At 47.5% G+C, this 24146-nt stretch overlaps 1 protein-coding gene and 1 long non-coding RNA gene across 10 annotated transcripts in view; one reads left to right on the top strand and one right to left on the bottom strand.

Moving 5' to 3' along the window:
* The window catches only part of CAPN9 (calpain 9), a 54818-nt gene that overhangs the window by 9137 nt on the left and 21535 nt on the right, over window positions 1-24146 (top strand). For 5 of the 8 annotated variants that reach the window (XR_012416258.1, XR_012416277.1, XM_005539799.4 and 2 more), the window contains exons 3-11: window positions 2988-3106; window positions 6149-6282; window positions 10980-11148; window positions 12337-12420; window positions 15125-15210; window positions 17670-17747; window positions 21741-21901; window positions 22934-23091; window positions 23255-23463. Coding sequence is in view for 6 of the 8 variants with exons in the window: in XM_005539799.4 (XP_005539856.3) it covers window positions 2988-3106; window positions 6149-6282; window positions 10980-11148; window positions 12337-12420; window positions 15125-15210; window positions 17670-17747; window positions 21741-21901; window positions 22934-23091; window positions 23255-23463 (1198 nt within the window). In the remaining 2 variants the exon portion in view is untranslated. Of the gene's footprint in view, window positions 1-2987; window positions 3107-6148; window positions 6283-10979; window positions 11149-12336; window positions 12421-13662; window positions 13815-15124; window positions 15211-17669; window positions 17748-21740; window positions 21902-22307; window positions 22668-22933; window positions 23092-23254; window positions 23464-24146 lie in introns of those variants that run through there. The other 3 variants (XM_073998525.1, XM_073998547.1, XM_073998499.1) reach the window with 2 other exon arrangements.
* Window positions 22134-23578, bottom strand: LOC135971611 (uncharacterized). Of its 2 annotated transcripts, none has more exons than XR_010587870.1 (2): window positions 23461-23578; window positions 22134-22367 (listed from the first exon to the last, which is right to left on the bottom strand). It is a non-coding gene; the product is annotated as an uncharacterized lncRNA (long non-coding RNA). The 2 variants fall into 2 exon arrangements; XR_010587882.1 differs by having other exon boundaries at window positions 22134-22609; window positions 23461-23572.

Raw genomic sequence — 24146 nt, 5'->3', positions numbered from 1 at the left:
GCAGGACCACTTCCAAGTGGATTTTTTTCAACGAAACACAGATAGAAAATACAATATTCCAGGCCGAGTGCGATGGCTAGCACCTATAATCTCAGCACTTTGGGAGGCCGAGGCAGGAGAATCGCTTGAGCCCAGGAGTTCAAAACCAGTCTGGGCAACATAGTGAGGCCTTATCTCTACTAAAAATTAAAATGGAAAAATTAGCCAGGCTTGGTGGTGCGTGACCATAGTCCCAGCTACTTGGGAGGCTGAGGTGGGAGGATTCCTTGAGCCTGGGAAGTTGAGGCTGTAGTGAGCTGAGATCGTGCTACCACACTCCAGCCTGGACAACAGACTAAGACACTGTCTCAAACAAATAAAAAGGAAAAAAAGGAAGGACAGAAGGAAGGGAGAGGCAGGGATGGAGGGAGGAAGGAAGGGAGGGAGGGAGGGAGGGAGGGAAGGGAGGGAGGGAGGGAAGGAAGGAAGGAAGGAAGGAAGGAAGGAAGGAAGGAAGGAAGGAAGGAAGGAAGGAAGGAAGGAAGGAAGGAAGGAAGGGTTTGAAACCCGCATACACAGAGGGCTGACTTGATGGGCAGATTCCACAGGGCTGACTGTGGGACTTGAGTATGCACAGATTTTGGTATACACCGGGGTCCTGGAACCAATCCCCCATGTGTGCCATATTCTAGATACAATGTAGACTTTTCACAATGTTTATGTTCAGGTGGTCCTTCTCCAGGAGATCCTCCCTGACGCTGCCTACCTCTCCCACTCCTGCTCTGCCTCCCTTCCCCTCGACCCCGTAGTCCTCCATGGCTATCTAATAGAAAATCATTCTACTGGCTCCTTGTTTTTCAAAGTTTTGGTTTGTCACGTTGGCATAAACATGTATTTGGAGTTACAACCTTATATTTTACCTTAGTGGATGGTTGATTCTAAATATTATTTTGAAACACTTACTACCCCCAAAGTACTATCCATGGCATATATACGTTATAAAGAATAAAAGAAAATGAACAGCCGTGATCTTTTGCCACCCACAATAAGAACTGGAACATCTGGCCGGGTGCAGTGTTCACACCTGTAATCCCAGCGCTTTGGGAGGGTGAGGTGGGAAGATCTCTTGAGCCCAGGAGTTTTAGACTAGCCTGGGCAACATAGCAAGACCACATCTCTATCAAAAAAAAAAAAAAAAAAAGAACTAGAACACACCTAGAATAGCATCAAGGCATGCTGTTATCTGCCGGGGGTGGTAGAGGGGAGCTGGGTGAGTGTGAGGGGATGGAGCATGGCAAGAGGGAGGTTGGGTTGCTGGATCAGGAGAGCAACCGCAGTATGGGGTCCCTGAGAACCTGAGAGGCACGGGGTTCTCCCCTGCAGTGAGCCGAGATAGTGCCACTTCACTCCAGCCTGCTCCTCCCGTAGTGCCCTCTGCTCTGCACCACCCAGACAGCCGAGCAACACACTGACCCGCAGAGGGCACTTCTCCCAGGCACAGCTGGGTGGCCAGCCCCATCCATCTGCCCAGGCCCAAGAGAGAAAAAAACAATCTTGTTTTGTTGTGGAGTTTTTGTGTTTCTTTTAAATTGCATAAATAACATTGGTTTCTCAATCTCCCCCTGAAAAGCTCAGGGCATTTCTGGCTGAATACATGTGAGGTGTTGAGTTCTCAGGCCAAGAAACACTCATTTTCCTCAACTGGGCAAAGCTGAAACTGGGTGGAGAACTGGGAAAGGTCAGCCCACAGCAGAGGTTACTCTATGAGACTCCTGCTGGCCTGGCCGCCCTGAAGCTGAAGGCAGACACCAAGTCTCTCCTTATCTTTGTCTTCTGCATGGCACAAGGTCTGCCACCCTAGAGGCACTTGGTAAAGTTTGCTGAACAAATGATCCTGCAGGCTCCATTCATGTCACTTCCTAGTGGCATCTCCCAAAGCCGACCAACAGATGCATTAGAAACCAATCCTTCTGTGCTCCAGCTAAGGCTGGGGGTGGCTTGTACTCTGCTGGTGACATCTCCCAGAAAGCCAGAACCAGGGCGATTCGGAAGTAGCTTTCCCGATGTTCGGCCCTGGTGAGTCTCTCTTGCCTGTGTAAACAGCCAGAAAGGGCCATATTGCAATGTCCTAAGCCCAATGGTACACGGCGCTTTCCAGAAATGTGAACTCAGAAACTGCCAAGCTGAGTGTGATGGGCTCTTAGGTTCCGATGACATTGGTGTTGTCTACTGAAAACAAATGAATCTGGATAAAGCTGATTTGGATAAATGGATCTTCCCAGATATCTGCTTACACAGGCAACATCTGAGACACTGTCAGGCACACACCAGACACAGCCCACGCTCAGTGTGGGCAAAGGAATGCATCCAGGAGTCTGGTACAGCACAGATAGCACAGATAAAATAGGGTTTGATGTTTGACTTCACTTTTTAGTTTTCCTCCAGATGTGTGTTAACATAAAGACGCAGCTGGGAAGTTCAGCAGGTCAGTCAATAGATCTTGAAAATGCAAGGTAATATAAAGCAAATGGAGCCACCATGGACATACCACTATCTGTGTAATTAAGCTGAGTCTGGGTTGGGGCTGCAGAGGCGATTTCTAACCACCCTCCCCAGTACTGCCTAACTACTTGGGCGGCAGTTATGAAATGTCTGCTCGCCCAGCCCATGCTGACACTGATGTATGCAGCCTCAGTCCTCTGGAAGGGGAGTTGCTGGAATTCACAGAGCTGAGGCATCATGCAGCCATATGTCTCAAACCCAAGTAAGCATATCCTATAACAGTGCCAAGAAGGCAACCGCTGTTTATGATAGACTGGGCAAGAGAAGAGCAGGCAAGGGAGGCAGAAGGGGAGGAGACAGGTATTTGTTGGTGTCCTGTCTATTTTTAAACAGGTAGAAAAGATGTGGCCACATCTGAAACTCCCCATGTCGCCTTCTGACACAGAGTTTTCCTATTTGCTGTGAAATAGTAATGAAAATTGTGATTTATGGCTTTCATTTTGCAGGAGACTGCTGGCTATTAGCCGCCATCGCCTCCCTTACGCTTAATCAAAAAGCGCTGGCCAGAGTCATCCCCCAGGACCAAAGCTTTGGCCCTGGTTATGCTGGGATATTCCATTTCCAGGTAAGAGGGAGCTCTGGGCAAGTGGGTTTACCTCTCTGGGGTCCAGCATGATGCCAGGTGCATTTTCACACTGTCTAGTAACCCTGGAAAAAAATGTCATCAGATCTGTGTGACATATGGCCCTAAACCATGCTAAAGCCACATTTTATCACGGAATAACAGCTAAATGCCTCCGAAGAACATTAACGGCATTGCACGGCAAATTCTTATGGAACATACATGTAAAACTGTAAGTGATGTTTTGGCAAATCTGGGGTCCATATGTTAAGGGTTTTATTATTTGGAATTTCCTGTGCTTTAAGCACAAATTGACTAAACTGATTATGCCTCCAGGAAACTGGATGATTTCTCATAAACACAGAGGTTCTCCTTATGGAAGAAATGTGAATTTGGACATCTCGAGGGATTTTAAAAAATAAAAACTGAGAAAAATACAGACAGCATCTGCTGGAGTCCCGTGTGACCCGCAGACCCTCAACCGAGGTGCACATTGGGTGAGGCTTGCCCCCCAGAGATGGTTTCCTGCTCCTTCACCTCCACTTTCTATCTCTCCACTCTCTCCTCCACCCTTGTCCTTATATAGCGTTCGACCAATACTGAAACTTGCCCCTTGCACTTACTTAGGTGGGTGACCTCAGGCAGTTTTGTTAGTGACACTAAGACTTTTCTACACTCATGTGAAGAAAGGAGAGACTGACTGTTCCCCGCAGGCTTCCCGTAGAGCTAAATGGCATCACACATAGGAGCCGGCACAGAGCCAGGCACCAAGTAGGCATTCCTTGACCTTGCACCCCAGACAGTGTCACCTTCTCCTGACTCACAGGCCACCACTCAGGGCCAGCCCGTTTCTTCTGTCCCTGAGGCCTGCATGCTGATAAACAGAGGTACTCTCAAGCCCTGTCACCAATGGCACAGAAGCATTTCAAAGGCACAGACAGCGAGCCGACCACGTGTAGCTCAGGAGCATGCAATTCCCAGGGGTCGGGCCTCCTGTGCCGGCGGGGGTGGGGGGTGGGGGGAGGCGGACAGAGACACTTTGGGTCCCAGGGAAACTCTACCCCTGCTCTCTCACAGACCTGCCACCGCCTGGCTGTCTCCCCTCCCCTCCTGTGACTTCTGCTGAGACCACAGTCTTGGCTTGATGGCACCCCCAGGAGCTGGTCTTTCTCCAGTCCTCGTAAGCACACCAGGGTGGCAGTGTTGGGGGTGGTTAAGCTCAGAAAATCCAGCAGAACTACTGCCTCTAAACCGGAACCATCACCATCTGATCTTGGGCTCCCAAGGGACCAGTGTTCTTGTCCCTTAAATGTCACAGCGGGGAGGAGCCTTGGCAATCCCCTGACCCAGTCCTTTCATTGACCCCCAAGGACATTGAGTCCCAGGGAGTGGAAGTGGTTGATCCAGGGTCACAAAACAATAAGTAGCCAAGTCAGACCTCTAACTCGGGGGTTTGGGTTCCAGCATCCTTTTGTGCTGCCAGGGATCAGGTGGTGGGGAGGAATGAACCTGTTGGTGCCTGTCAGTCCCACAATAACCATACTCTGCCCGCTCCCCTCCTTGGCCTCCTAGGAAGCAGAGCACTGGAAATAAATCCACCTCCTTCACACTCCTCTTCCACCCCTCAGCCACAGTACAGGTGTGTGGGTGCTAGGAAGTTAGCGGAGCTCTCAGGGCTGGCGGATACATCTCTCTTGACTCACAGGCCTCCTGAGCCAGCCCCTCTGCAAGGAAAGCCAGCACTGAGGCTCCTCCCCACCCCTCTCCTGCTCAGGAAGGTCAAGGTCCAGGCCTGGACTTTAAACACCTGACCCAACTGTGCCTCAGTCCCACCTGAAGCTGTGGATAGCCCCAAGAGTGGGAAGCCCCGGAGGGGAGGCCCAGCTGGAGCAGGTGACAGGAATCTTCCTTAAAACACACACACATGTACACACACACACACACACCCCCTCAGCCACACTGTGGCCAACTCTTTTGATTGGGATTGAATCACCGATGCAGCAAGATGCTCAGGATGACACAGCAAAGCTGTAAATAAATGGCTCCCAAAAGCACTGTGCCTACCCTCCTCTTTCGACCTCTATCTTCTTACTCTTAGAGGTTACCTTAGGATTGCTCTCAGGCCAACTGAACCAGAAGGAACGGGGAGGAGTTGGGTCACCGCAGGATACACAGAGAAACTACACATGGTCCTTGACTCATTCCAACCTTCCTTCCTGTTCCCAGCAGACCACACACAAGCTCACACACACATACATGTGCTCAAGCACACACGTGTGTAGAAGCACTTGCAAACACATGTGTGCATACATACACACACGTAAACATGCATGTGCTTGTATGCACACACTTGCACACATGTGAGCAAACACATGCTTGCACACATGCAATGTATAAACCACAAAGAGTGCACATACCTGTCATGCCTGCCTGCATGCACGTGTATACACATGTGTGCACACATATGCATTCACACACAGCCACGCTCTCCTCACGCCTCCTCACCTGGCACACAGGAGACACTGAGTCCACCTGTCTCCTGTGTGAATAGCCAACAAATCAGTCTTAGGGGCTCTGCTTATGGGTGAGGAGGAAGCAAGGTTAAGGCAAATTGGAGCTAGACCCTGAAACTGGGTGGGAGAGAATAATGGAGAACTGGGCTGCAAAACAGCAAACTCAAACACCACAATACATTCTCCCTCCCCCACAAAAACAACTTTCTTGTGAAGAAGAAAACCTAATTCAGAGCACCATAGAGTGTCTACTTGTGACTCCTGTTCTGCCTCCTCCTCGCCCGCAGCCTTGATGGGTTGACCTTGAGTCTTTGAACTGATGTCAGTGGTTGGTACTGGGTACAATGCTCAGCTTGTAACTTAGCGGACGAAGCCCAGATGCCCTACCATGGAACCTGTGTGTGATTTTCAAAGCTGTCTGTGGGTAGCTTGGTCAGAGGGGAAAAAAGCAACAGGATCAACATTTACAAACAGGGCCTGGAGCTCCCATGTAGCTGACTCCCATCATTTCTGTCTTTTTCCTGGGCAACAGTTCTGGCAGCACAGTGAGTGGCTGGATGTGGTGATCGATGACCGCCTGCCCACCTTCAGGGACCGCTTGGTTTTCCTCCACTCTGCTGACCACAATGAGTTCTGGAGCGCCTTGCTGGAAAAAGCCTACGCCAAGTGAGTGACAGCTTCCCCAGCTCGGGCAGCCTCCCGACAGGAGTCTCTCCACTGGCCTTTGGGCATCTAAGGGCTGGGAAAAAAACAGGGCTCTGGGTTTGCAGGTGAGGCTCGGCAGGACCCAACCTTCTCAGGGCTCAAGAGGGGATGGAGGTGGGTTTCCTGTCATGGCCTAGATGTGCCCATCTTTGGGAACGGTGGCTACATTCATGACCCTTTGTCTCCCTGGGTCGTGAATCTGGCCTTTGGAAGAGCTGGGAAGGCAAGCGGAGGGGAATTCTGGCTGTGCCGACAGCACTTAGTGCTTCAGACTTCTCCGACACTGGTATGGCTCAAACATCTGGGCTGTCACCCACATGGATATAGAGACATCGATCGTCCATCCTACAGGATGCTTCTTTTTTATTTTTAAAAAATCGTGATAAAATGTATGTGACATAAATTTTACCATTTTTAAGTGTGCAGTTCAGTGGCGTTAAGTACATCCACGTTGTTGTGCAGCCATCACCACCATCTATCTCCAGAACTTTTTCATCTTGCAAAACTGAAATTTTGTCCCTATAAACCAATAACTTCCTATTCCTCCCTTCCCCCAGCCCCTGGCTACACCACTCTACTTTCTGCTTTTATGATTTGACTAGTCTAGGAACCTCATATAAATGGAACCAAGACATTCATTTTTAATCACCAGCCAAATGGCCTCAGTTTCCTCAGGCTGTCAATTTGCAGCCCACTAGCTTGTTAGTGAAAGGCCACAGCAGCCTGAATTCGATCCACAGATGATGGCAGAGCTCCTGGGAGCCACTTGCAGGTTCAGCCTGGATCTTCAAGCCATGAGAATCCTATCCCCAGAGACAGAAGCAAGGATGGTCTTGCTTCTACCTCCAAGTGGGGCATGAAAGTGGCAAAAATAGAGTGAAGACATACTGTGGTTAAATTAATCCTGAATTCAGCAGGACAGAATTAAAACCATCAAAGAAGAACCAAAGATGCCCACGCTTGCCCTCTGTCCCACCCAGGTCTGTGCAAACACTATCAGTGCCACTAGACAGGGCTAAGGGGACACAGGGCACTGTTTCTGAGTCCAGTGGGTGGAACCCAAGCCCAGCTCTGCCCTCTGGTGAGTGCCCCACACAACAGGATGCAAGCAAGGCAACAGAAACTGTGCATCATCTAGTTTCTAAACATAAAAAAGGTTTATTAGGGTCCTTTAAAAAGGCCAAAAATGGTTGGCAGAACAGTTCACCAAAAAAAAAAAAAAAAAAGATATATAGATGGTGTTATGGTTAGTTTTATGTGTCAACTTGATTGGGCTAAGGGATGCCCAGATAGCTGGTGAAGCATTATTTCTGGGTGTTTCTGTGAGGATGTTTCTGGAGAAAATAGCTTTTGAATCTGTAGACTGAGTAAAGAAGATTGCTGCCACCAATGTGGATGAGCATTATTCAAATTGTTAAAGATCCAAATAAAAGAAAAAGACAAAGGAAGGGTGAATTCCCTCCCCCACTTCAGCTGGGACATCCATATTCCCCTGCCCTCGGACATTGGAGCTCCTGGTTCTCAAACCTTTGTACTCAAACTTGGACTACATCATCAACCCCCTGATTCTCAGGTCTTCAGACTCAAACTGAATGATACCACCAGCTTTCCTGGTTCCCCAGTTTGCAAATGGCAGATTGTGAGATTTCTTGGCCTCCCTAACTATGAAAGCCAATTTCAAATGTATGAAATAACCTCACCTAAGGGGTTGGAAAGAAAGGTGCTGACCTAAGTAACTTTGGAAATTAGTGGAGTCTGTAAGATTAAAAGCAAAAGAAATTGTACGTGAGTGCTGTGCTCTAGTTGCTAAAGTGGTTTCTCAAAGGAATACAAATGAAAAATTGATCTAATTATACACACATACTGAGTTGAACAATCGAGTGAATGGAGGGTGGACGGCAGGAACCGAGTTTCTCTCTATTGGATTGAGAGGTTACAGATAGGCACGGGGAGGAGGCCAGAATGATCCATGCAGATTAGAGTTGGAGATTCCAGAATTAACTTAGATATAGCTTAATAGAGATGGTTACGTAGAGATACATGGATCTATACATGGGTTATCATACACATATATATTGATCTATACTTGGGTTATCATACACATATATATTTCCTTGCTTTGTCAGTGAGAGGAGCTAGAAGCAATGACAATCCTGTAGCAACAAGCACACCTATGTCTCAAGTCTTGGTTTCTAAGATCATTCTTCAATCAAAGGAACTAGGGCTTCTTGGAGATAAGGCAAATTCTAGAACTGGGGCATACACACATACATACATATATATACACACATACATACATACATGCATACATACGTAAAATGAGCCTAGGTCATCTTATAGTCCCAGAAAGTGAGAATACATGCAAGACACACACACACACACAAATAAGGCTATGCCAAAAGGACACAAGAGCATGCTGAAGGAGCTCCAAACAGCCAAAGCTAGAAGAATTCAACCAACAAAACAGACAAAGCAGTACTGGATTATGAACCCAAGTAGAGGCCAGGTGCCGTGGCTCACACCTGTAATCCCAGCACTTTGGGAGGCCGAGGTAGGTGGATCTCCTGAGGTCAGGAGTTCAAGACCAGCCTGGCCAACATGGTGAAATTCCGTTTCTACTAAAAATACACTAATTAGCCGGGCATGGTGGTGGGCGCCCGTAATCCCAGCTACTTGGGAGGCTGAGAAAGGAGAACCACTTGAACCCAGGAGGTGGAGGTAGAAGTAAGCCAAGATCACGCCATTGCACTCCAGCCTGGGCAACAGAGCAAGACTCCATCTCAAAAACAAAAACAAAACAAAACAACCACAAAATAAACCCAAGTAGAAAATAAATATCAATGGGTCCATACTACTTTGAGTAAATGATCGTATAAATAAATGCAGAAGAAGGAACAAATATCCTGTGTAGAATAATTCCAAAAGATTATGTTTATATTCCAGCCTTGAGAGGTGGAGCATAACTCCCTAATTTTTTCATGCGGGCTGCACATAATGATTCCTTCCAAAGAGTTCAGTATGGAAAGGGGAGAGAAGGAGCAACTTTCCAGTGGAGAAACCTGACTAACACTACCTTAGCCAGGTGATCAAGGCCAGCATCAGCCGTGGTAAGGCATGTGGACAGCAGGTACCCTTGATATGATGAGATGAGAGAGGAGCTTTACCTCTTTGGTCTTCCTTCCACTAACCAATAGCTCTACTCTTTTTTTTTTTTTAATTATTATTAACTTTTTTTTAGAGACAGCGTCTTGCTCTCTCACCCAGGCTAGAGTGCAGCGGCACCGTAATAGCTCACTGCAGCCTGGAACTCCTGGGCTCAAGTGATTCTCCTGCCTCAGCCTCCGAAAATGCTGGGATTACAGGTACCAACCACCACACCCAGCTATTTTTTTTAATTTTTAAAAATGTTTCATTTTTTATTTTTATGGATGCGTAATAGTGTACATATTGATGGTGCACATTTGATATTCTGATTACAAGCGCACAATGTGTGATGATCAAATCAGGGTAATTGAGACACTCATCACCTCAAGCATTTATCATTTCTTTAATAGCCCTAGTCTTATCACGAGAAAAAACATTAGACAAATTCTAATCCTGCAGTATGCCTGCCCAGGACTCCTCAAAACCGTCAAGGTCATCAAAAACAAGGACAGTCTTAGAAACTGTCACAGCCACGAAAAGCCTGAGGATACGTGAGGACTCAGTGCAATGTGGGGTCCTGAGTGGGATTCTGGAACAGAAAAAAGACATTAGGTAGAAACTAAGGGAGCCCAAATAAGCTGTTAATTATTAAGTCTGTTTTCACACTACTGATAAAAACATACCCAAGACTGGGCAATTTACAAAAGAAAGACGTTCAATTGGATTCACAGTTCCACGTGGCTGGGAAGGATTCACAATCATGGCAGAAGGCAAGGAGGAGCAAGTCACATCTTACATGGAAGGTGGCAGGCAAAGAGGGCTTGGGCAGGGAAATTCCCGTTTTTAAAACCATCAGATCTGATGAGACTCATTCGCTATCACAAGAACAGTGCAGGAAAGACCCACCTCCCTAATTCAATCACCTCCCACCAGATTCTAAAATTCTACATCGAAAAGCTTATTTAACAATCAAGCAGAGCACTTTCATGTAAAATGCCTATGAATAAAAGAGATGACTATGAAAGAAAATGGTTAGGGGTATATGAGACCAGAGAAGAGAAAGGGCCTCTCTCTGTCCACATAGTCAGGCCCTGCTCCATTCCATGGGAGACTGCAGAGTGAAACACAGCATTTGAACCTCACAGCAGTCCTAAAAGGGAGAGCACAACTCTCCCTCATTTTGCGTATAAGAAAACTAAGGCACTGAGTGACCTGGTCATTCAGATGGTAAGTCGTAGAACTAGGATTTGAACCTGCGGCCACTCAGGCACCAGGGCTGCTGCTCTACACCACCACACCACACTGCCTCCCTTGCAGGAAGCTCAGGATCTTTGGCTTCCTCAAAGGTCCAAGCAAACCCTGATGCTTGCTTCCCATCTTCCTTCCACACCACCCAGCCAGGACAAACCCTGGGAGATGCTTCTGGCTTAGTTAGAAAAGCTCTGACTGCAGGGTGCCCCCGGTGGCCTCCCTAGGTCCCTGACTGTCTCCTCTCTCTCCTGCCACCCTTGCAGGCTAAATGGGAGCTATGAAGCTCTGAAGGGAGGCAGCGCCATCGAGGCCATGGAAGACTTCACCGGGGGTGTGGCAGAGACCTTCCAAATGAAAGAGGCCCCCGAGAACTTCTATGAGATTCTAGAGAAGGCTTTGAAGAGAGGCTCCCTGCTGGGCTGCTTCATTGATGTAAGTCACTCATGAGCTCCCATTCCAGGCAGTATGCTGGGGCTGCAGTCTGCACCAGGTACCCCAGCCACACCTAAGAAGGGGCATAACTCTTGGGGGGCAGTGTTTATTCCCGCTAATTAAAACACAAATTTTAACCAGGCATGGTGGTGTGTGTCTGGAGTCTGAGGCAGGAGGATCCCTTGAGCCCAGGAGTTTGAGGCTGCAGTGAACTATGATCGTGTCACTGCTCTCCAGCCTGGGTGACAGAACAAGACCCTGTCTCTAATAAACAAATAACAAATAAAACACAAGTTTTTATTTAATGGTTGTCAAATGACAAAGGTAAGATGTACTTGCTTTATCAGATGGAACAATCTTGAGACCCATACAGGTGCATTTTTACCTCCTTCCCACCCGTTTCTCAGCTGCCTCTGTTCTCCAGCTCCACCCTGGGACTGGGATCACCTGGCCTGTACCCTTCCCAGCTCTCTCTCTGCTCGTACAGACAGGCACACACGTCCACACACAAACATCAAGGTCAGTTGGTTTGATTTTACTGAAATGCGATCTTTCTGTCTAGTTTTCTGAAGTTTTTTTTTTTTTCATTTCATATACTATGAAAAAATAGCAGATAGAAGTCTAATGGTATTTTAACACACACATTTATAATTTTATCTCATCTTTTTAAATTTTTTTTGTTGTTTTTTATGGACTGCTATGACACTGTATATATATATTTTTAATCAGTTCTAGTTTTCTGTTTCCTCTTAGATTAGCCATGGGGTCTGTTTTTCGCTAATGAATTAGCCAGTTCCTCTGCACTTTCAGGTTTGTGACGCAGAGCTGTGTGTCCTATTGTTATATGCTTCTTTTCGTCTCTGGGATGTATGTGATTGTGTCTTCTCTCTCACACTATACTACATGAAGGTGACAAGTTGTTCTGTTTGGGGACACAATAGTGAACTGTTCATTGGAGTCCACACTGGGAACAAGCGCCTCCCCATTCTGGGAAGAGACTGGAACTTGCTGCATTTCACTGCTAAACATCCTAGGGGAGTCCCGTGCATAGCCCACGCACATGGCCTGCACCTGGGGCAGCAGAAGGGGCTGGAGGTTGTGACCAGGCCAGGCCTGTAGCCGGGTCTGATCCAGCAGGGGAGGCTTGACTTAGACGGTGCGTGTGACTCTGCTCTTGCCCTGTTTTAGACCGGAAGTGCTGCGGAATCTGAGGCCCGGACGCCGTTCGGTCTTATTAAGGGTCACGCCTACAGTGTAACAGGAATTGACCAGGTAGGTGACTTGAATTCCAACCGCAGGGTGAGGGGAGACGCATGATAATGCTAGTCCCTTAGGCATTTATTCAGTGTGTTGCAGTTTAAATGTCTGCCTTTCAGACATTTCAGGGAAACCTAAAGAGGCAGGCTGGAATTCAAAACGGCAAGCCAGGAAAGAGAGAAACCGTGTGATTCCACCGCAGCACAAAACTCGTTTAGCAGGTGGAAGCACCTGTTCTTTGTTTATTTTTAATTTCCTTTCTTTCCCAATTCTCCATCAGTCCTGTGTTAATCAGGATTCTTCAGAGAAATAGAATCACTATGGAACCAAATATACGTACATACAATTAAGCACACACACATATCTATCTATCTATCTATCTATCTATCTACATCACACAGTTGACCCTTGAACAACACAGGCTTGAACTTATGTGGGGATTTTCTTCAATTTCTGCCATCCCTGAGACAGCAAGACCAACTTCTCCTCTTCCTCCTCAGCCTACTCAATATGAAGATAATAAGGATGAAGACCTTTACGATCCACTTCCACTTAATAAATAGTAAATGTATTTCCTCTTCCCTATGATTTTCTTGATAACACTTCTTTTCTCTGGCTTGTTTATTGTAAGAATACAGTATACAATATAAATAATTATAGAACATGTGTTAATTGGTTCTTTATGTTATCAATAAGACTTCTGGTCAATGGTAGGCTATTTGGAGTTAAGTTTTAGGGAATATGAGATTTTTTGACAATGCAGGAGGGTTGGCGCCCCAACCCCCCACATTGTTCCAGGATCAACTGTAATACGATTTATTGTAAGGCATTGGCTCATGCAACCGTGAAGAGTGAGAGGTCCCGTGATCTGCTGTCTGCAAGCTGGAGGCCCAAGAAAGCCAGTGGCATAGTTCTGGTCTGAGTCTAAAAGGAAGGCCTAGCAACCAGGAACACCAATGGTAAAAGTCCCAGTCTGAGGGCAGGAGAGATTGATGTCCCAGCTCAGGAACCCAGGCAGAGAGAGGGAATTCCCCCTTCCTCTGCCTTTTTGTTCTAGTCAGGTCTTCACAGATGAGATGAGGCCCACCTATACCAGGCAGGGCAATCTGTTTTACTCAATCAACTTAAATCTCGTGTCACCCAGAAGCACCCTTGCAGACACAACCAGAATAACCTTGAAGCAAATATCTGGGCACCCCATGGCCCAGTCAAGTTGACATAAAATTAATCACTACAAATCCTATTCTCTGTAGCTGTAGCCCAGGTGGAACTGATCCCGAGAACACCCAGACTCCACACAGCACCACCCTGACTTCGAGGGAGTGGTTGGTTAAGAGGAGAGATCCTTGAAGGGCACAAGGGGAAGAGAAATAAAGAGTAGGATGAAAGAGGAAGACACGAAGCCAAAGGTATCACTCTCCCAGACTCAAGCTCAGCAAAGCCCGGAAGCCTGCCTTGCCCACTCCATACCTCCCCTGGACCAGTCTTAAGCCCAGCACTTAGAAGGCACAGGTGCCCCTGGTCTTCTGTAGCCACCCACATGTTGAGTGACATCCTCTGAATGTATGGGGAGTTAAGAACACAGAAGGGAGGCCCTGCCCTTCCTCCTCACTGGAGCCAAGGTGTGAGATGCAATTGGACTCTTTGGGATTCTTTAGAATGTTAGCTATTTGTGTTGTTTCCTTCGTCCTCCTTCCCCGTCCATACATGACTTGCAGGTCGCTCACTCAAGTGGGCGTGTGATTTTCTAGCTTAGATCTTCTACGTATTCCACGTAACAACAGAAACCTCCCATCATCTTGGTTTGCTTGATTTTGCTTCCTCTGCCCCTACAAGGAACTCACCTGCCCTGAACCTTTCAAATTAAATGAGCCCCTTAAATGGTGAGCCACAAGCCACATCTTGGACTCTGAAGAGTTGATGTTACTTGAATTTTTACACATCCAAAATATCATTTATGCCAAATGCATGAGGATAAAACGTTCTGACTGCTACAGCTTCTGGTTAGTCGATAACTAGAAGTCTTTTACTTTCACTCTCTCTCCTCCAAAACCCTTCTCAAATGCATTGGCCCTTGTCCCTGCTCCCAGGCAGAGCCTGAGGGTACACTGGCTCAAGGATGGTTGAGGTAAACAGCAGGAATCCTCATAGATACCTGAAACAAGGAGAATATTGGGTTTCGAAGATGTAAAAGCTCTTTTTGTTTATTGTTGTGTTTAAATTCCCAGCATGTGCTTATTTTCTTATCATTCATCTGTGCATGGGATGCTAGGATGAAGAAAGTTCAGTAATAGTTCCATGAGCATCTTTGAGGACTACTTTTTACCATTCACTCTACTAGGTGTTGAAGATGCCTAAGACTTGGCTCCTGCCTCTAGGGAGATCCCAGTCTAGAGAGAAACCCATCCATTTCTAGATTCACATGGACTAATTTCTTGTTAATTACAATTCCACTTTACTTCCCAGATGTGGCATAAGCATTTTGGTGCCTAATATAGTATCTTTGGCAATAGTAGCAATTATTCAATAGGAATTAGAAGGTTCCAAGGGCTGGTTAAGAACTGGCGAACTTTTACATACCTTCAGCAGCGTTTTAGGCAAGAGACTTTTCAACAACCAGTCCTGGATGGAGCTGGTCCACCTGGAGCTCATGGGTGAATGTGGCCAAACCTCCACCATATTTATCATCTCACACTTCCCTCATGCTTTTCTCTTCTAGGTAAACTTCCGAGGCCAGAGAATTGAGCTCATCCGAGTCCGGAACCCTTGGGGCCAGGTTGAGTGGAACGGGTCATGGAGCGACAGGTCAGTCACCCTATCCCGCCTCTCTGGCTGGTTCCCGGGGCATGTGGGACCAGAGCTGGCTTGTGCAGACATGTGAAGGAGTGACCTGTCTACCACCCTCCCGGGCTCTGACTCAGGGTCCTGTCCCGATTCTGGGGTGCCCCTTCTTCCTCCCCTTTCAGCCCTCAGGCCCACCTTGCATCAAGCTTGATTCTCAAGAAAGACTTACAACAGTACTCTAACTTTCACGAACTGTATTTATGTCAATACATAAATGTGTTACCTCCCATGGTGATGTTTATAACCCAGTGATATGGTGAAAAGCTTTATCTGTAGTTGTGAGTAGCTCCAGTAAGCAGCGTGCATGTGCATGTGCGCCTGTGTGTTTGTGTGTGTGTGTGTGTTTAGAGTATGGGAATCCCTGAAATATTACCTAGTGTGTAACTATAGGATTCTCTCTGATGGTCACTAACCATGGCAGAGGACCAATAGGCCAGCAGAGAAATAGAAGTGGGACTGAGCTTGGTGGCTCACGCCTATAATCCCAACACATCAGGAAGCCGAGGTAGGAGGATCACTTGAGTATGAGAGGTTGAGGCTGCAGTGAGCTATGATTGCGCCACTGCATTCCAGCCTGGGCAACAGAGGAAGACCCCATCTCTTTAAAAAAAAAAAAAAAAAAAAAAAAGGAAAAAAATAGAGGAAGTGGAATTGGATTTTCGTTTATTACAGAGCTGTTAACCAGAGTTTTGGTCTCCCAGTTATCAAGAAAGGTCTGCCTTTTCTGTGTGTGTCCCCACAGCTCCCCCAGCTCTGGTCCCTTGGGAAGTGGCCCAGGTGACTGGGAACCAGGGATGTTTGGGTGGGTGCGTGGCAGGGCCCGCCTGAAGCTGTTGCTCCTCCTCTGCTTGTTGGGCTCCTGAAGGCCTTTCTTGCCACACCCGTGGCCCCTGAGCTTCTGGGGAAATCTGAAGCTAGTCTAGAACTTGGTTAAAACTGAGCCAGGGTTTGTCTTCAGTCCAGACACAGCTACCAGGTCACCAGGCATGGTGCAGCTGCTGCTCTGTTAGCCAGACCCCAGTGTGAGGGCAGAGCACACAGGCGTATGCTTTCCAGGCTGTCATCGCCCCCGTGGAGGTTCTCATCCCACCATCCTCTGCTCTGGCCTTGGCTGCCGCCTTCTGAGAACCAAGAAGCATTGGCAGAGATGAGCTGAGATGGGTTGAGGAGGGAAGAGATTGGCCTCCCTCTCCTGGCAGAAAAGGAAAGCACAGAGAAATATTGAAACCAAAATTAGTGAGACTACATCATGTTGTAAGATGTGCAGTGCCCCTCAACTTTGAAATAGTAGCCTATAAAGGGAAAATGGGCCAGTTTCTCCCATTTTCTGGGACTCACAGAGGTAGAAATAAAGAAAGTGCATTCTGACTGGGAGCCGAGGCTGGAATGAAGTTCGTCTTCCACTCATGCAGCCTCCATGGTTGATGCACGGGGCAGGAGCCATCCTGACCCCCTGACTTTGCTGTGCTGCTGGCGACATGTGAGTAGGGTTGAAGGCACCACGTGGTCAGCCTGTCAGGCCAATTACCTGGGTGTAAGCCACTTAAGATAATGGCTCCAAAAGCAATTAATGGCTGCCAGTTCCACTCTTCTGATCCTGGCCCGAGCACCTGGAGACAGGTCCCTGCTGATCCTCCCCTTGGATCTCCGGAGCACTCCGCTGATTTTGAGTCAAGATCACAGGATGAGAGGGAGCTGCTACATTGGCTGTAGCACCACAACAGTGGTGACATACTTTGAACTATTTGGAGGTGACTGTGGGGGTCACAGAAAATGCAATGAACTTGGAGTCACAAATCCTGAGTTTGGAGAATGACAGGCAGCCACTCCCACCCCCACTCTTCCCTGAGCATGTGTCCATCGGCCTACCTGAGCCCTTTCATCTGCAGGATGGGCACACATAGCTCACAGAACCCCACCTGGCTTGCTAGCGAGGTCACATACAGAAGGTGCCCAGTACAGACAACATCAAGCATGGGCAAGTGTAAGGCATTATCACCTTTCCAAGTGTCAGCTTATCCACTAAGGAGAGGCCAAGCACTGCTCCAGGTCACATGGCAAGTTGGAGGCCAAGCACGAAAGTCAGTGGACTTGTGGCTTCCAGCTGGGCTCTTCTGCTACCCCGTGGGCATGCAATGCCTTGCGACTGTCCCAAGATAATCTTCCATGTCGGTGGTTCAAATCATCCTCAGGGGTATTTTATCCATCAGCAGCACTTGGAGATGTACTTTCTGGCCAGCCCTCTTATTTGGGGGCCAGTGGCTCACTGGCCGCTGCATCCCTGGGTGCATTTCTGGGACCCAGTGAGTAGTCACTGAGCAGGACTTATTTCCTCCATAACCACACACTGTGGGTTCCACATCAAGGCCGTTGTTGCTCTTCATGACCTCTGCCTGAACACCAATTTTGTTTACTCCTAGTTCTCCGGAGTGGCGTTCTGTTGGTCCAGCTGAACAGAAGCGTCTGTGTCACACTGCTCTGGATGATGGCGAATTCTGGTACAGTGCTTGTTCCTGTGTTAACTGCAGATATGAGCAAGTCCCATGGCCCAGGGGCGTAAGGAGCACCATGTTTCTCTCTCTCTCTCACTCTCTGTCTCTCCATTTTTTTTTTTTTTTTTTGAGGCAGAGTTTTGCTCTTATTGCCCAGGCTGGAGTGCAGTGGTGCGATCTCATCTCACTGCAACCTCCCCCTCCCAGGTTCAAGTGATACTCCTGCCTCAGCCTGCCAAGTAGCTGAGAGTACAGGCATGCACCACCACACCCGACTCATTTTGTGTCTTTGGTAGAGATGGAGTTTCACCATGTTGGCCAGGCTAGTCTCGAACCCCTGACCTCAGAGAAACCACCCACCTCGACCTTTCAAAATGCTGGAATTACAGGTATGAGCCACCTCGCCCAGCCTTCTCTCTCCGTTTTTGGCAAATCAAATTCATCTGTCTCAGACCCCTCATATACACCCAGATTAGAGGGAAATTTAATCTCCCTCCTGTTTTGGTGGGGGCTCACCCCAGCTCTCAGTTTGTTGAAGAGTCTTCAGGGGGTTGCTGCAGTCCAATAGAGGAAGAGTGTCTGGTCTCCAGCCTGACATACCTCCTTGGTGCTCTGTGTCATCCAGGTTTACACAGTGAATTTGAAGACAGGCAGCTCTGCTGCTCATGGGGTCCATTCCCTCCACACCCACTTTGGTGAGAGGTACCTTTGAAGGCAGCTGCCCTGAGAGCATCTAAAGATATTGATCTACGTGGGAAGGAAACTTTTCTACTCTGGACTTTGCCTTGGCCTGAATCTCTTTGTTTAATTGAATCTTTGTGTTGGGCCTTCATCTCTAAAATCTTTTTCAGGCTTATTTCTTCCTGTTTGGGATCTAGAAGTTGGCCCTTCTAACCCTGCAAGAAATAATTTCTGGTTTCTGGCTCTATTCCCTTTCATGTGCTCCAACCAGTCAATTCTTGCCTGAACTCATCTCTTCCTCGTAACAGCTTTTAAAATACAACAACCCAAAACCATAACTATTCCAGCCTTTTTCATTCTTTTCCCATAGAACACAGCCTTAGTAGTGATTTGCTCTGCCTTCTGTATTTTTACAGTTGTCTTAGTCTATTTGGGTGGCTATAACAAAATACCATAGACTGGGTGGCTTACAAAGAACAGGAATTTATTTCTCACAGTTCTAGATACCAGGAAGTCCAAGATGATGACACAGGCAGAACTCATGTCTAGGGAGGGCCCTATTTCTGATTTACAGATGGAGCCTTCTCACTGTGTCCTCACACGGTAGAAAGAGGGCAAGGCGGCTCTCTAGGGCCTCCTTTATAATGGCACTAACCCCATCCATGAGGGCTCCACCCTCGCAACCTAGTCACCTCCCAAAGGCCCCATCTGCTAACATTATTACTTTGAGGGTTAAGATTCAACATACAGATTTAGGGGAGGCCACAAACATTCAGTCCATAACAACATGCAACAGATTTACCCAATGTTTTGCCACTGCATAACATAGATATCCCCATTTTCCAGCTCCAACAGTTCCATGTTCCCTCTTGCCAAACTGCTAACATATTTTAGAATTTTGTTATGGCAGTTCTGTAATTCGAGGCACCAAAGACTCAAGGTAACACTAGCTGCAGTAGTGCAATAGGCCCCAGATGTATAAAGGCTCAAACACAGTGAAGTTTTTTTCTCACTCATTGTGACAGTCCAGGGAGGATGTTCATATTCTGTGGGTGACTCTGTTTATACAGTGATTCTATTGTGTGGCTCTGCCATCTTCTAAGGTCACATGGTCATCTGCACGTAGCCAGCAGAAGAGAAGAATAAAATAAAAAATTGAAGAAGACACTCTCACTTTCTAAAAATCTTGACTCAGAAGTAAATGCATCACTGCTCACATTCTACTCCCAAATGGAAGGAGTGGGGTGCAGTCCCTAGTCCTGTGCTGGTGAATGCCAGCCGTCTCTGTCTCAGGAACCATGAGGGCTTAAGTTCCCCAGATTTGTGGGAAATGTGCAGGGTGCTTGAGAGATTCCCAAGCTGTCAAATTAGAAATTACAGATGAACTTTGAATTTTGAAGTACAGGGGACTTTGACTTAGGGGGTTACAAGAGAGGAGCAAAAACTGCAGGAAGAAAGCTGAGTTCTGGAATTAGTATCATCACACTAATCAGTGCATATGAGCAGGAGGTAGAAACCAGAGTTTGAGAGGCTACCTGAGGTCAGGCTAGTGGAAGGAAGGTCTGGTACAGAAGGTGGGAGAAGCCGGGCAGAGGAAACTCAGAAATTCACAGCAGGAGGCTCCGCAAAGAGGTCCATGTGAGTGATCCATTGCCCTGACCCTCTTGAAGGAGCTGCCCCGACACCTGGGCTGAGCCTGCCCGAAGTAATGGGTGGTGTTAAATCATGCACCCTGTGCATGGAGCCCTTCCTCCTGGAATCCTGACTCTGAAACCCTGTGTAGCCTCTTTCCATCCTTCACCTACTCTAGGATGTACCTCCTGCAGCTCTCTTCTCTCCCCTTATGTATGAATTCCCCCTTTCTTCTGGATCATTCACCTTAGCACTCCAACACTATCATTTCTGCTACCTGTAAAGAAAAGAAAGCCTCCCTTGATCCACTCAAGTGACCGTCCCAGCTCTCTCCTCTCCTCTATAGCAAAGCCCGCCAGTTCCTCTTCTCCCTTACTCTCTCGACTCCACTCAGCTATGAGTGTGCCCCACCATCCCACTGACCCTGATGTTGCCAACGAGGCCACCCATTCTCACTTTGCTTGATCAGATCATTTTGATCCATCAGGAGCCCTTGATGTGCTGGATTGCAGGGGACCACACGCCCTGGTGGTCCTCCTCTTACCTGAGCGCCTTCTCAACATCCTGTCCTGGCCCCCTCTCATCTTCCTAACCTGTTAGCACTGAGGTGTCCCAGGGCCCCATCCGTGGTCCCCCTCCTTGCTATCTATTCTGACACTTTAGGCGTCTCATCTGGTCTCATGACTTTAAAAACTATCTTTACACTAATTCTCAGGTTTCCATCTTCAGCTCCTTTGCCAAGAATTCCAAAGTCACATACTCAACGGTCTACTTAACATCTCCCCTTGAATGTGTAATAGACATCTCAGATTCATGTGCCCAAACCTGACTTCCTGAGCTTCTCTCTCAAACTGTCTCACCACAGCCTTCCCCATCTCCATCCTTCCAGTCACTCAAACCAAACATCCTGATTCCTTTCATTCTCTCCTTCCCAGCAAATCCTGTAAGATTTGCCTCAGAATATCTCAAATCTGGCCACTGTTCCCACCTCCCATGCCACCAGCCTGGACCAAGCCACCCTTGTCTCTCACTTGGACACCAGCACTAACATCCTGGCTGCCTCTCTACTTCCACCTGTGTCCCCAAAGTCTGTTCTCAACACAGCAGCCATGGAGCATGTGACTCCTCCCTTTACTGCCTTCCAGTGGCTCTCCATCTTCTCAGAGTCAAAGCCAAAATCCCTATATCTACTTGACATACTGTGATCTCTTGATCTTATTCCTTACGGATGCCTCGTGCCTTCCTGGTGTTCCATGAGCACCTCAAGCACCTCTCTGGCTTGGGGCCTTGCTATCCATCTGACTAGACCCCCAGCAAGCTGCTCTGCCCAGTACCTGGTAGTTCAGGTCTCCACTCAGAATGTGCCCCATCAGGAAGGGCTTCCCTTATCTCCCTGTTTAAAATAGCATCCCACCCTTACACTCCCATCCTTCAACCCAATTTGATTTTTCTCCGTAGCACTTAACATCTACAATAAATCTGTATTTTTACCCCAGTTTTTTACCTTTTTAACCTTTACTTTACTTTAAAAAATGTTTCCATCTCCCCACACTTTACAGTCGCCCCACTCCTTGTGAACAGGAACAAGATGATTTAATGAATAAGTGAATGATTTAATGAATGAGTGAATGGATGATGCCCTCACCATCGCCCTCCTGCGCATCGTGTCTCTCCACTTTGTTGCAGGATGGCATTTAAGGACTTCAAGGCCCACTTTGACAAAGTGGAGATCTGCAACCTCACTCCCGATGCCCTGGAGGAAGATGCGGTCCACAAATGGGAGGTGACGGTCCATCAGGGAAGTTGGGTTCGTGGCTCCACGGCTGGGGGCTGCCGCAATTTCCTGGGTAGGTAGACTGCCTGTCATTCTCTCTGCCACTCCCAAGTGTCCATTCCAACCCAGGACACCAAAGGATAAGGGCCGGGTCCTCAGAGAAAGCCTGAAACATAGTAAGATTTCAAAAGTGACTGGGAAAAGAAGGCTGCAAAGATTTAGTCGGGTAAGAATTGTTTGGGGAAACTCCTTTGTTTTACCACTTAGGTTATTTTCCAAGTAATGGAAAGCATGACTCATGCCAGTTTAGCAATAGAAAGGATTTATTATCTCACATAATCGAAGAGCTTGGAGGAAAAGTAGGGTGGGCTTCAGGCACAGTTCTATCAGGGCCCTGATTCCATTTGCTTGTAATTCACTGTTCTGCCCTCTTTTCTGTGTTGACTTCTTTCTCTGTCTGGCTTTCTTTATAATCGCAGGAGGACTGGCAGCAGTATCCAGGGCTTCCTGAGCCCTCATTCACGTGAACAGCAAAGCTCCTGGGGTTATCAAACAAAAAAGTTCTCAATTTCCCTCTAATTGGAAATTCCTTGAACCAATATTGCCCGGTGAATGCTATGCATTGATTGGCTTTGTCCAATCTTCGGTGGCAAGAGGGACTGGCATAGACCAATCAGAATTCATGCTGGAGCAGTGATCGAGATCAATCCTACTCAAACTGCCCACTATCAAGTAGATGCCGGGAGACAACCAGAAGTCCACTGCACTCTCCTCTGAAATACTAAGTGGAAAAAAAAGAAAAAGATGGAACAAGCTTTAGCAGACTAGACCCAGAAAAATGTCCTTAAAAAGCTGCATAGGAAATGGTTGAAGAGAAGGTGGAAATGAAAGAGAGGATACTTTGCATTCTCGTTAGGCATTATCAGAAGTAGTGTAGGAGGGCTTATTGAACAGGGAGAGGAGGTATTACTTTCTCATGTTTGGTAGGATATGTAATGAGAGCGGATAGGTGTGTGTGTGTATGTGTGTGTGTGTGTGTGTGTGTGTGTGGTCTTTGGGGAGTTTTTTAAGAAAGGGAAAATAATGCACCTCTCCCAAATGACAGATACCTTTTGGACCAATCCACAAATAAAATTGTCTCTGACTGAGAAAGATGAGGGGCAGGAGGAGTGCAGTTTCCTTGTAGCCCTGATGCAGAAAGATAGAAGGAAACTCAAGAGATTTGGTGCCAATGTGCTGACAATCGGCTATGCCATTTACGAGGTAGGTGGGAACCACATTGCATTTCAGAGTTCTCCATCTGAGTTCTAAATTCGCAGCTCCTCCTCGGTTTCACGCCTGAGACTCAACCAAGAGTCCATGAACTGTGTCCGAAAAGCCAAGAGGAACTTCCCTAGGAAACCCCTCCCTTTCTTGCCCATTGCAGTGCCCTGACAAAGACGAACGCCTGAACAAAGACTTCTTCAGATACCACGCTTCTCGGGCCAGAAGCAAGACGTTCATCAACCTGAGAGAAGTCTCCGACCGGTTCAAGCTACCCCCTGGGGAGTACATCCTGATTCCCAGCACTTTTGAGCCCCACCAGGAAGCTGATTTCTGTCTGAGAATCTTTTCAGAGAAAAAAGCCATTACCCGGTGAGTCAGAGGAACGGCTTCCAGAATCCCACTTCTTTTAGCAGTTTGTTCACACAGAAGTCATCCGGGAACTGCTGGAGCCAAGACTCCATTCTTCTGTTTTCCATGTGTACCTGAGAAACAAGGCAGGACAGTTTCTTTCTTTTCTATTATTTATTATTAATTTTTTTAGATGAAGTTTCACTCTTGTTACCCAGGCTGTAGTGAGGTGGCGCGATCTCAGCTCACTGCAACCTCCGCCTACCAGGTTCAAGCAATTCTCCTGCCTCAGTCTCCAGAGTAGCTGGGATTACAGGCACCCGCCACCACACCCGGCTAATGTTTTTTGTATTGTTAGTAGAGACGGGGTTTCACCATGTTGGCCAGGCTGGTCTCGAACTCCTGACCTCAGATGATCCACCCGCCTCGGCCTCCCAAAGTGCTGGGATTACAGGAGTGAGCCACTACGCCAGGCTGCAGGACGCTTTGTTAACTCATCTGCAAGGCAAGGCACATTTCCTTCTAGCTCTGCTCCTCCCTCCCTCAAGCAAACCATTGAAAAGTTGCTCTTTTCTACTGGTCCCAGAGTCATGCTCACGGGACACTCTTGGGTGGAGCCCTTCATTTTTCAGACCCTATTACCAAGAAGCTTCTGGGGTAAGAGCCCCATGCAGGGATGCCAGACATTTCTGGGCATGATGAAG

The sequence above is a fragment of the Macaca fascicularis genome, chromosome 1 (assembly GCF_037993035.2).
Source record: "Macaca fascicularis isolate 582-1 chromosome 1, T2T-MFA8v1.1".
NCBI classification, from domain to species: domain Eukaryota; kingdom Metazoa; phylum Chordata; class Mammalia; order Primates; family Cercopithecidae; genus Macaca; species Macaca fascicularis.
Note: the sequence above shows the minus strand (reverse complement) of the source record. Positions and strands in the feature narration are given on the sequence as shown.